This window comes from Homalodisca vitripennis, chromosome X (assembly GCF_021130785.1).
Source record: "Homalodisca vitripennis isolate AUS2020 chromosome X, UT_GWSS_2.1, whole genome shotgun sequence".
NCBI classification, from domain to species: Eukaryota; Metazoa; Arthropoda; class Insecta; order Hemiptera; family Cicadellidae; genus Homalodisca; species Homalodisca vitripennis.
The window spans coordinates 9,381,289-9,395,208 of NC_060215.1; the positions used below are offsets into that span (position 1 = coordinate 9,381,289).

A 13,920-nucleotide genomic window follows, 5' to 3' on the forward strand; every position below is an offset into this window, starting at 1 on the left:
ACTAGATCTCAATTCAAACACATCTCAACATATTACAATGGTAAGGACCTCAATTTATTGCTACGAAAAGGAGTGTACCCTTACGACTACATGGACAGTATAGAAAAATATAGTGAAACATCATTGCCTAGTCAAGAAGAATTTTACAATAGACTGAATAAACAAAACATAACAAATGAAGATTACAAACATGCGTGCGATGTATGGACCGCCTTTAACATTCAGAACATGAAAGAATATACAATGCTATATAACGAAACCGATGTCTTGCTGCTTGCAGATGTTATGGAAAACTTCAGGGATGTATGTCTCAATACATACAAATTAGATCCTGCATGGTATTTCACAGCACCTGGGTTGGCTTGGAACGCAATGCTGAAAATTACAAAAGTCGAACTGTCTCTATTGACTGACATCGATATGGTACTCATGGTTGAAAAGGGTATTCGTGGTGGTATTTCACAGTGTTCTCATCGATATGCGAAGGCAAACAATCCCTACATGAAAGACTACGACAAATCGAAACCAAACAACTACCTCATGTACTTGGATGCAAACAACCTGTATGGGTGGGCAATGTCTGTAAAACTACCATATGCAAACTTTCAGTGGAGCAGTACAGACATCGATGTAATGAAAGTTAGTGACGATTCACCCACAGGCTACATATTAGAAGTTGATTTGGAATATCCTGAAGAACTACACGACGTACACTCTGATCTACCTCTCGCTCCAGAACGTAGAGTCCCACCAGGATCGAAAATGGCAAAGCTTCTGACAACTCTCTATGGCAAAGAAAAGTATGTCGTACACTACAAAAATTTAAAGCTTTATTTGAGTCTGGGTATGAAACTAAAACATGTTCATAGAGTTCTTAGTTTCAGTCAAAGCAATTGGTTGCAACCGTACATTAATCTGAATACCATGGAGCGTACAAAGGCGAAAAATGATTTTGAGAAAGACTTTTTCAAACTTATGAACAACTCAGTTTTTGGAAAAACTATGGAAAATATGAGAAATCGTGTGGACATTCGTTTGGGTACTAAGTCCAAATTAGTGGAAAGATGGGTTAGCAAACCGAACTTTAAGAGTCGAACCATCTTTACAGAAAACCTAGTTGCTGTACATTTTAGTAAGAAAAAACTTTTGTTAAATAAACCTATTTACGTAGGTATGAGTATTCTAGACATATCAAAGACACTGATGTATGATTTCCACTACAACGTAATGAAAGAGAAGTATGGATCTAATATAAAAATGGTGTACACCGATACCGATTCCCTGATATATGACATCAAAACGAAAAACTTCTATGAAGACATGAAACATTTAATTGGATTATTTGATACAAGTGACTACCCCAACCCCAACCAATATGGGCTTCCTCACGTAAACAAAAAAGTTCTGAGTAAAATGAAAGATGAACTTAATGGTCGAATCATGCGAGAGTTTGTAGGACTACGATCCAAGATGTATGCGAGCAATATAGAAGACAACCATTTCATAAAGAGGTCTAAGGGCGTGAAAAAAGCTGTAGTTGAAAATGAAATTACCTTTAGCAACTATAAAGACTGTTTGTTTAGTAACATCGAGCACTACAAAACGATGAATACAATTCGGAGTCAAGCACACAATCTCTACAGCGTAGAACACCATAAAGTGGTACTTTCATCAAAGGACGACAAGCGTTTCGTACTCGAAGACAATATCCGAACCCTAGCATGGGGTCATCATAGAATATGCGAAAACTGTTAAATTGTAAATGTATGTAAGAGAACATACTATGGAAATTCAAGTGTATTGCAAAGATAAATTCGAAGACCAATTTTTACCTAGACCGTTACGGTGTCTTATTGTAGGACCGTCTGGGAGTGGTAAAACGAACTTGTTATTGAATTTCATTTACAACAAAGATGGAGTTCCGTTCAAGAATCTATACGTGTTCAGTCGTTCAATAGAACAACCTGCATATGTAGATCTGCGTGAACAATACAGTAGATTAGAAAAAAACCTTAGAAGACACATTGCGTTTTTCTAAACGTAATTTGACGTTTAAGTATAAACGTAATTTGACGTTCAAGTATAAACGTAATTTAACGTTCATAAACGTAATTTGACGTTTAAGTATAAACGTAATTTGACGTTCATAAACGTAATTTGACGTTTAAGTATAAACTTAATTTAACGTTCATAAACGTAATTTGACGTTTAAGTATAAACGTAATTTGACGTTCATAAACATAATTTGACGTTTAAGTATAAACGTAATTTAACGTTCATAAACGTAATTTGACGTTTAAGTATAAACGTAATTTGATGTTCAAGTATAAACGTAATTTGACGTTTAAGTATAAACGTAATTTGACGTTCAAGTATAAACGTAATTTGACGTTTAAGTATAAACGTAATTTGACGTTCATAAACGTAATTTGACGTTTAAGTATAAACGTAATTTAACGTTCATAAACGTAATTTGACGTTTAAGTATAAACGTAATTTGATGTTCAAGTATAAACGTAATTTGACGTTTAAGTATAAACGTAATTTAACGTTCATAAACGTAATTTGACGTTTAAGTATAAACGTAATTTGACGTTCAAGTATAAACGTAATTTGACGTTTAAGTATAAACGTAATTTAACGTTCATAAACGTAATTTGACGTTTAAGTATAAACGTAATTTGACGTTCAAGTATAAACGTAATTTGACGTTTAAGTATAAACGTAATTTGACGTTCAAGTATAAACGTAATTTGACGTTTAAGTATAAACGTAATTTAACGTTCATAAACGTAATTTGACGTTCATAAACGTAATTTGACGTTTAAGTATAAACGTAATTTAACGTTCATAAACGTAATTTGACGTTTAAGTATAAACGTAATTTGATGTTCAAGTATAAACGTAATTTGACGTTTAAGTATAAACGTAATTTAACGTTCATAAACGTAATTTGACGTTTAAGTATAAACGTAATTTGACGTTCAAGTATAAACGTAATTTGACGTTTAAGTATAAACGTAATTTGACGTTTAAGTATAAACGTAATTTAACGTTCATAAACGTAATTTGACGTTCAAGTATAAACGTAATTTGACGTTCAAGTATGGGACAGCGATGCCATGCGTGGTGATTCGCGCGGCGCGGTTCTGACTACCCGTACTCACACTTTTAAGTCGCTCTCTAAAAAATTCTGTCTCAGATTCGGTCTCACACGGTTTGTCCCAGAACCGGTCTCGGGTGCGTTGTCCCAGGAACGGCCAAAGTATACTACTGTTTACACTTACTTTGCTGTGTCCTCATTACAGCACTGACAGGATCTTCAAACTTAATAAAATGTGTTGTCTGCAACCATTAAGGTGCACATGACCATACATTAATCAAAACACAGGTTCTCCATAGCACAGTATGAACAACGTACGTTTGATGTGGTCGGTCGCACCCCACCAACTACATCATGCACGGTCCTCTTCCACGTTTACATCGTCTGGGCAACCACCTGTGTCGCCAGTTCGACTTCTTTGAGGACAGCCAATCTGCGATCAGAGGATTCTTCCAGAGTCAGGTTCCCCGGTGAATGTTTGTTTTTTGTTATTGTTTTATTATTGTTATTATTCTTTTATTATATACTAGCCAAATTTTGTATTCATACCAGTATTAATTGTTGCTAATTTGTTATTTATCGTTATTGTATTCACATTAGCATTTATTGAAATGAAATGAAATGAAATGAAATATGCCTTTATTTAAGAGGCGGAGTTAGGGCTATTTAGCCCTCTCTACCACTCAACCTCACATAATATACAGATATATGTACAGTGAATGATCTTAACTAATAACAAATTTTAAATTAAAATAAATGCTTAAAAATTAACCAAAATATATACATACTATTTAATAATTAAAAATAAAATTTATCAGCTTAATATGTAGAAAAATTCAAACAAAGTTAAATTAAAACTTAAATTAACAGATTAATCCTTAGATTTATTCTTGTTAATTATTTGCTATATCGTTGTTGTTTTTGATATTATTATTGTTGTTTTCTTTAATATTATTATTATTGTTGTTTTTTTTCAATATTGCTATTATATTGTTGTTGAATTCTCATTAGCATTTATTCTTGTTAATTGTTTGCTATATCGTTGTTGTTTTTGATATTATTGTTGTTTTCTTTAATATTATTATTATTGTTGTTTTTTTTTTCAATATTACTATTATATTGTAATTGATATTGTCTTGTGGATGCGTGGACTCTCTGTCTTTGATCATGTACTGAGATGGTGTATTGTGGCAGATCTGAATGTAGCAAGGACTGGTATTCAGGTCAACATAGTTTTGTGTTCTGCTAATCCATAATATTGTATTAGTTTTAAACGTGATGTTGTCTTAGATTATGATCACTTTTTTTTGTGTCAGCCTTAGTTTTGTACTTCTCTGTAAAATGGAGTTTTCCGTACATAAATAAATAAATAAGCACATTGCTGATATTAAAGTGCAGTAATGAACTTTGAATGTATTGTTTATACAGTCCAAAGGTTGGTCAATTTTTACCTTGTGAAGAAAACCACCAATGTTTTAAACATTCTTCTTAATGATGTATTGCTTAAATTATCCGTTTAAAAGATGTTCAATTTAGGCCACTTTTCAGTGACTGTAACACTTGCTGCAACACTCTGTACTGACACCAGTTGGGAGACTTGAACAGCCCTTCCATTGTGTCAAAACCCAACTTCAAATAAGAAAGATATAACAAACATGAAGACAACTACAGCTGATTCAGCTTCAATACTGTTTCTTTTTGATGCATACTGTAATTTTTCAACTATTGCATGAGTAAAAATGACTGACTACAACAATGACTTCAAAATATTATGTGATAGTACTTATTTTAATTGGCTCAACTCTAATAGATTTTTGCTATAAACACAATGTACTCTACAGAATCCAAGACACAAGAAAAATATTTCTTGATTGTAGATTTAACTATGTTTTTACGTTTTTGGGAATACATACAGATGACCAATAAAACTGGAACTCTGAAATTGGTTTTACTAATGGAAGAATTTCTTGAATAATATATCTTTTAGGCAAACTAAATAGTTCCAAAAAGTTACTTGGAAACTTCACTTTTTTGGGGTAACAGAAGCAGATAAAATATTCTGCTGTAATGAGAGGTACCATATTTTGTAGTATGCAATGCAGTCCAACGACATACAGGTGTTAGTATTCATAGCAGTGCCAAGGCCCCATTTTCAGAATTATCTCCTAAGTTAATGAAAATTGGGGGAAGTAGTCAAGGACATAGGAGAATATTTCATATTTTAAAGTGGACACAAAATGTTTAATATTAATCATATTTATGTAGCAAGATCTGTTTCTAAAACTTTGAGATTGTATTTTAAATGTTTAATTTTCAAAATACAGAAATTAGAGAGCATCAGAGGCTATAACACAAAGAGAATATGTGTCCTATAAATCTGTATTAAACATTAATAGAAAACTCAAGTTTCATTTTGTACCTTGGATATGCAGACTTACCTATAATAACATTTGTCATTTTTCAAACATGTCTTAACATTAGCTGAAAATGGTATTTTGTGAAAATCTTTCTATAGTACTCTATTGTTTATAATAAAATTTGTCTATCATGTTAAACGTTTTTTCCATGTAAATTGATAAAACTCCATTTCATTTTGGATACAGACTTTTTCAATCGTTGATAAAGTAGAAGGCCAAGCTTACTCTCATCAGCAGGAGCATTGTTGTTGGCCTCAGGCTCTGGAAGGACAGTGCCGGAGGGGACAGAGGGCGCAGACTGAGAGGTATTGCTTGTGTCAACAGAACTCCCGTCCAAGCTCCCTCTATTGGTTCCACTACCACCGGGCCCTCCGATATCCCGCTCATCTGTCTCTAGATTGATCACAAACGACTCCATGTCATTTCCTGAAACATAACCATTCATTCATTAAATGCTTCCAGACAGAAAACATTGTTGGGCTTGATCAAATTTGAAGATTCCTGTTCTCTGATGTCCTTGGGGCTGAGAAGAACCCCTAGGAAATTTTTCCTACTTTTAGTTATGACAGGACAGTTGTGCCATACGTGTTCCGCTGATACTTCTGCTTCTCCGTATAATCTGCATTCATCAGTTTGACTAAAACCTTCATCAGATGTTTCCTAAGGGGGCCATGACCTGTCAACATCCCTAAAATTAATCATATATTCTCCTTACTTTGTTCTAGCAGACCTGCCCATTCTTTAGCATAAGGACAGATAAACATTTTAGATTGTCTTAGTCCTGGAGCCCTACTCCAGTTTAAGGATCTCTTTTTCCTCTTAATCCTCTTTTTCTAATTTTTTACAAGATCTTTGCTGTAGGAGAAAGCTACTCCACAGCCTGGCTTAGGCCCTACCATAAGGGATTCTGTACCTATTTTGGCACAGGTATCTTCTTTTTCGTTGCCATGAATGCCCTCGTGGCCCGGCATCCAATATATATTTCATACCACAAGCTTTACTTATAATAACTAAGAGTATATCTAACATTCAGGTATTTTAGCTATCAATTATTTGAAATATGCTTCTTTATCAGAAAAATATTTTTTGTTGCAATTGGCAGAGCACTAGCAAAGCCTACCACTTGTAGGGCTGTAAAAATTTCAATTCTGTCTGTCTGTCTATTTGCATAATATCTTAAAAACTAACGTATAGACTTGAAAGTTATGCATGAAGCTTCATATTAATATGAGCATCACTGAGTCTGATGATGGTGAATTTCACTCCATGGGATTTGGCTGAGCGCTAGAATGAATATTTTTACATTGGTCTTATGATAGCAACAAGAAAATAGGAGAATAAATAAATTTATAAACAAATTGTGTACAACCATATGAGGTTTCAACATGTGACATTCTTACTCATAGAGTTAAACGATAAAATAACAGAGTGGAGAGTCAAATTAATGATGATTTCAGCTCACACTTGTGTTACAGTACTGTGACAAGATATCTCGAGAAAAATTTCATAAGTAAACTTTTAATATTGCAATATCATTCATTTCTACATAGATAAGAATGAGCTCATATAAATGGACACCCTAAATAACCTTTAAGTCAAACATGTTTTGTTTCTGGTGCTATGCAGGGATTCAAAAGTAGAAAATAGAGACAATTTTCAAAAATGAAGCACAAAATGTAATAAATGAGAATACATGTTACTGCAAAGATACTTTTGGACTAGAGTCACTCCCTAAAACTGTATCAAAAACAAACTACAACATGCTGAACATAAAAGAAGGTACAATATTGCATACTTGGAATCTGTCTAGTGTACATACGAAATCACCAGAAATTCCATAAAGTATTCAGTAACACTGTTTGTCTTACTTGAGCCGATGGTGGGAGCCGACATCGAAGTAGATCTGCTATGGATCCAGTTGGAGAGAGTGATACGAGAAGCACTCTGAGAGGATTCCAACCTTGGCTGAACCAATGGTCGTAATTCTTCAAAAACACTGTTTAAGTTATCTCTGATGATTCTTGAGCCCTCTACAGTTGTTCTCTCCAGCTGTGCCAGATTGCCCATACTCAAGGAGCTGTGTATGCTGTCATGGTTACTATTGCTCTCACGGAACGTCATTAGTCAAGCCTAAAATTAAAGAAAAAAAATTTTCAAACATTTTCATAACAAATTCTCCAAATTGTAGTATACTTGAACTATTATTATTGAACTGTAACAAAATTACTCTAGTGGGATTATTTTGTTACATAACAATGTAATAGTAGACTAATTCCGTTTTAGGACAAGAAGCTGAGAAACCTCTCATTGCACTGGGATCTTTGCCTTTGCTTCCAGAGAACAGGATATTCACAATGGGTATGGTTTGAGGTACAGGCTGCCTCCTGTTGAGATTTCATGAGGAGGGATAGCGGGCACTATAGCCAGTCACGCCACCTTGGAAGAGGTGAGACCAGCTCTGTTACAGTCCAAAACAGGTAGGGGACCGCATTCCCTCATATCCAGTCATGTCACCTTGGAAGAGGTGAGACCAGCTCTGTTACAGTCCAAAACAGGTAGGGGACCACACTCCCTCATATCCCAGCTAGCAACAGTCTATACATAAGGGAGCTCTCCACCTACTGTAACAGGCATCCTCTACAATAGACTAGACTTATCGATTTACTATTCCATCCCAATATCTCGACATTTGCTGTTCATAGATATCCATAGGGTTGCCTAAATATAAGTAACACATTGTTTTTATTTTCTGTAACCAACAGTTAAACTAGAAGGTATAAACCGGCCTGAAGTAAAACCTTTGAATATTTCCATTTAAAAATCCCCCACTAATGCATCTTAAACTATTTATACAACATGAACAACACACATTGAAACTTTCAATCTTCTCCAATGAATGGAATGCTACTTGTGTTACGAATCTATTAAACAGAATCATTTTGATTCTAAGTTTAATTGATACAGCACACACTGTTGAGACTGGTATGACCACTGTACTAGAACCTAGTACTACGCACGATCTGACTACACTGGTTGTACCAAACACAGTGCGACGGCTTATTATAATATTAGTCACTGCTCTATGGTCTAATTACAGTGTGGTGCCTGACAGTAAAGCCTGCTCCAGAATCACTTATGAAGCACATTACAGTCTGCTTTTTAATTATAAAGGTATATACTGTTAATGTATTGCACAAGGTTGGAGTTAATATCCTGGCAAATAAATAAAAGGTACATGGTTATATATATTTGTAATAGTACAAGCCGATGTTTAAGATTAACGATAATAAAAGTTACAGATTAGATGGGTAACATAATTTTTTTCAATCAAATCGGTCCATATCTAAATCTGGAACAAATGATTGTTTTAGATGATGCCCTAAAAATTCCAAGAATCCATGACAAATTGGATAGATAGTCCGTTTAGATAACACTTCTTATACTCTAGAGATTAGTTACTGGTACCTTCAAGGCTCTATTAATCTGTTTGCTCAATCCAACAAGCAGGCACCAGCCATGGTAAATTAAGTCTGTTCAAATTAAGGGGAGGCGGTACCCCAGAAAAATATTTTTTTCACATTTTTTTTTTTATTTTTTTAAAATGTTAAGCGGCTTTTTCTGCACACAATGATATATAATACATGTATATTTGAAAATTGTAAACCTACAGAAAAAAAGTTTTAAAATATGCTTACATCATGTTTCAGGAAGAAATTTGTGACAGCGCTTGCGTTATTCACACATGTACTATTATACATATTGACCTTTTTTATTTTTGTGTGCTATAATTTTGCTTTTGTTGTGTTGGCAGGCCTGAACTAACTTCTATTTCATCAGCTTTGAGTTCTGCTTCTGACTTTATACTGTTTTGTTTTATTGTTTTGCTTAGTGTTTTGGTGCTTTGTGAAGTGATATAGTGAGTGTTAGTTAGTAATTTATATTATTATTGCTAACAAGATTGTTTATGTATAAATATGCCTCGTGTTAAAAGTAGTTATGCTAAACCCCGTAAAGGAGTTGGTGGTAGGAAAAGAAAACCAGCCAGTCCTAACCCTAATGAGATGTCAAAAGATGAGTCTAACCCCTAGGCCTGAAATGTCAACACAATCTCAGTCAAGCTCTTTCAAAGAAAAATAAACATAGATAAGTATGAGATGTTTAATTGTGATGAAAACTATGACAATGAAATTATTAACATGCAAATTTTATCAGATCAACTTTTTAGTTCATCACTTTGTAAAAATTGCAAGAAAAAGTGGTTTACAAGTGCGAGCTTGCTCAACATTTTGGCCTGGCTTTTGAGATGGAGATTTATTGTTGCCATTGTAAATATGTACATAAATTTAATAGTTCTAGGAATATTAATTTAGAAAAAAAGACTCTATTGATGTAGAAATATTAGACTAGTGTATGGACTGAGGTCTATCGGGAAAGGTATGGCTGCAGGCAAAATGTTATGTGGCGTAATGAATCTTCCGCAACCTCCAACAAAACCGTTTCGATATAATAAATTTTTAAAAGACAAGGCTAAACAGGTAATGGATGAATCCATGAAAAACTGCTGTGGATGAGGCTGTTGAGGAAAATAAAACCTTAGGTAAGAACGAACGCGACTTAAAAGTAGGTATTGATGGCACTTGGCAACGGCGTGGCTTTAGCTCTCTAAACGGAATTGTTACTTGTACAAGTGTTGACACAGGAAAAGTTATGGACATAGAAGTGTTATCTAAATTTTGTAATTGTTTGGACAAACAACAACATGAGGCTATTTGTTCGGGCAAATTATCAAGGCTCGAGCGGAGGTATGGAGTCAGCTGGAGCCTTAGCTATTTTTCACCGATCAGTAAATAAGTATAATGTTAGGTACTTAGAGTATTTAGGTGATGGAGATACAAATAGTTTCAAAACTATTGCAGACAGTAAACCTTATGGTGAAGTGAAATACAGAAACTGGAGTGTATAGGCCATATTCAAAAGAGAATGGGGTCTAGGCTAAGGAAACTAAAAAGAGACTCAAAAGGCGTAACACTTTCTGATGGCGGCAAAACTAGGTGGAAAGAATAGACTAACAGATGGCATAATTGATCAATTGCAAACCTATATGGAAATGCTATTAGGGAAAAATACTGATAACCTACAGAACATGAAGGCAGCGGTTTGGGCCATATATTTTCATAAACTTTTCGACGGACGACAATCCTCAGCATGGCCTTTGCCCGTCAGGAGAAAAATACATGGTGTAAATACAACAAGGCAAAGCACACTAAAGAGCCATATTCTCATAAGAAACAGCATTCCTTCAGCTATAATGTTAGCCTTGAAACCAATCTTTTCAGGCTTTAGCAAATCCTGACCTTCTTCGAAAATGTTTACACGGTAAGACGCAGAATGAATGTCAATGAAAGCATCAATAATGTCATCTGGTCTAGAGTGCCAAAAAAAGATTTTGTGACATTGAACACACTTGAGTTTGGTGCTTATGATGCTATTTTCTACTTTTAATGATGGCAACATAGCAAAATGCAAAATGCTTAGAGCAGTAGGCATTGAACCTTGCAAGAGGACAATTGACGCAATGAAAAGTTTTTGACTACGAGCGAGTGCGACGAGCAAATTGTGCGATAAGTGACTTTCAAAGACAAGCAAGGAGACAAACCAGGAATTTAAAAAGAAGGATTGAGGAGGATTTTGAAGAGGAGCCTGCATATATCCAGGAATGCACTAATGCTACGGTAAATAAATTGCATGTTTTTTTCTATAATTTTGTTATTGTTTACTCTATTTGTGCTGGGTATAAGTTCTATTTCATAATTTTCTCTGTTATTTTCTCTTATAAATGTATTCTAAACTCAAAAATGTTTGAAATAATATGCCTAATTAATTTTTTTTGTATTATCTTTCACTCCGTTATGACTATAGGCCTAAACCCGCATCGCGTTACTTTTTGATATACAAATTTTCCAATATAGATAATTCTAAATATTAAAAGCATATATAGCCTATTCTATTAATATAAAAGATCACATTTAATTATAAAAACCAATTAACATATCATATATAGGTAAAAATATTATATAACATAGCTAAATAGGTCATTATATTCGTTTTTTGCGATTTCCCGCAAATTTACTTTTTTACAGTTTTTTGCACACAAAGGTACACGTTTCTCAGAAACTACTTGGACAATCAACTTGAAACTTTTACACACATTTATATAGGTATTTTTGGCACCTACTGAGTTTTTTTGAGATGCCTCCTATTATTAATTAGGTTACCTAAAAAAAAATATTCTAAATTCCAAGTTTGATATTTCAATATGGGTTTGAAAAAAAAAATCATAAAAAATTTATTTTTTAAGATACAAGCACCAAAAAAACTCAGTAGTTGCTTAAATACCTATATATGTTGTATAAAAAAATTTAGGTTGATTGGTCCATTAGTTTTCTGAGATAATGGTACCTATGTTAACATTACAAAGATAGGGGTACCGCCTCCCCTTAAACCATTATTCAAAATTGAAGTTTTATGTAGTGATTTAGAAAATTTTACATCCAGGATAGTAGCTTTAGAGCTCCATAACATGGACCAATGCCAAATTTTTTAATCTCCTGGTCAAGAATAAAAGTTAAAATGGTAATTTGATAACTTTGTTCAAATAATTCTAAAATGACATACTCAAAAACAGTACACTTGTACCTATTGTTTATACAAATTTTGTGTTAATAGAATCACAAGCTCCTGAGTAAAGAATTTTGGTTTATTTCATTGCATTTTGGTTGAAGGTGCAAAAAACCGGTTACCTTATTACATTCTTGCGGACATAAAAACTTGAAGTTACTTGTAAATAATTTGTTTTGTATGTCTAAATGCAGAAATAAACAAGTTAATTTTTAACATAACTCCTGTATTTTAGCTCTACTAGTTAGTTTGTGGATAAAGTTTTAAACTCACATATCTATTATATTTTTATCCAAGAGTAGTTTTAATAAATTTTTGAATAGTAAATATTTTGTAAAGCAGGATTTACTTATAAATAATGGCCAGGGGCTACAAAACAAGACACAACTTTGGCTCATATCCAGTTCATTGTACAAGTATCATTAACAATTCTATCTTAAACACAACATGTAAAATAATAAACAAAATGTTATGAATTGAGAAATGTAATATTCAATAAGTTTAGTTTTTTTCTTAGATTAACCCGTAAATCAAAAAACATTCTTTCATTTATTCTTTGGATGAGAATTTTTAAACAAGCACAACACTATTCATTAGATATTTGAGAACTAACCCTCTTCCAGACCCATCATAGATATGGACTTATAGAATGGCAAGGAACAAACTTCAGAAGATTCCTTATAACACAAAAGAGAGTTGTAAGGCTTCAAGGTAGCTAAAGGGCATTGTCTGTTTTTCAGTCTTAATAATACTGACAGTAACTCAGAATACATGTCTACTAGCAATACATGTTGTAAAACATGGAGAAAGCTTAAAATAAGAATAATATGCATTATGATATTAATAATTAACATTATGATCAACTAACTTTTTCATTTAAAATTCCTTAAATCCTGAATAAATATATACTAACATATAGGCTATTTACAGGGTGTTTACAAAAGGGTGTCACAATCTTCTGTGGGTGAAAGTATTTATTATTCCTAACAAAAAATGTCACATAAACAAGGTTGAGAAATGTCTTGTTTAGCCGCTATTTTGTATTTTTTGTTAAAAAAATTATTATTTCTAAAACTATTTAAGCTAAATAAACCAAATTTAGACACAAGTTTGAATAAATAAATAAAAAAAAAATAATTGTGTTATTTTCTTTAATATTAACAAAATGATGTCAACTGAAAACTTTTAAACTCAAATAACAAAATACCAGTAGAGTTATATAACATTTACTAGATACCAACTATTTGAAAATTTTTATTCAACGGTAATTCTTTTAACGAAATCCGTCAATCAATAAGTAAGCAAGACCACTTTATAGGTACACTTGACAAACCGGGAGCAGCAAACATTTTGTCTTTTTTTAGGTATCAGCTGTTTTACATAGGTTACACAAATTTTACAAGATATATTTTGAAATTATTATAAAAATTCCTCCAATGGTACGTACTTTTTTTAACAAAATCCGTCAACGCATAAACGAGCACAACCACTTTAATGATAAGCTTGCACAAGCCGGGAGCAACAAACAACTGATACCTCTTAACTGTGACATGTTTGGGGCTCCCGACTTGTGGAAGTGTATCTTTAAAGTGGTTGTGCTTGTTTATTCCTTGACGGATTTTGTTTGAAAATTGTACCAATAGAATTGTTATACAAATTTCGAAATAGTTAGAATCTTGTACATATTTTATAACTGATGCCTATCAAAAGACAAAATGTTTG

General features: G+C 33.3%; 1 protein-coding gene across 2 annotated transcripts in view; it reads right to left on the minus strand.

Annotated features, from left to right (window-relative positions):
• Window positions 1-13,920, minus strand: part of LOC124368658 (RING finger and transmembrane domain-containing protein 2) — a 69,230-nt gene that overhangs the window by 44,610 nt on the left and 10,700 nt on the right. For both annotated transcript variants that reach the window (XM_046825909.1, XM_046825908.1), the window contains exons 2-3: window positions 7,389-7,650; window positions 5,746-5,946 (exon numbers count right to left, since the gene is read on the minus strand). In XM_046825909.1, the coding sequence (XP_046681865.1) occupies window positions 5,746-5,946; window positions 7,389-7,641 (454 nt within the window). In that variant the 5' untranslated portion in view covers window positions 7,642-7,650. The remainder of the gene's footprint in view (window positions 1-5,745; window positions 5,947-7,388; window positions 7,651-13,920) is intronic.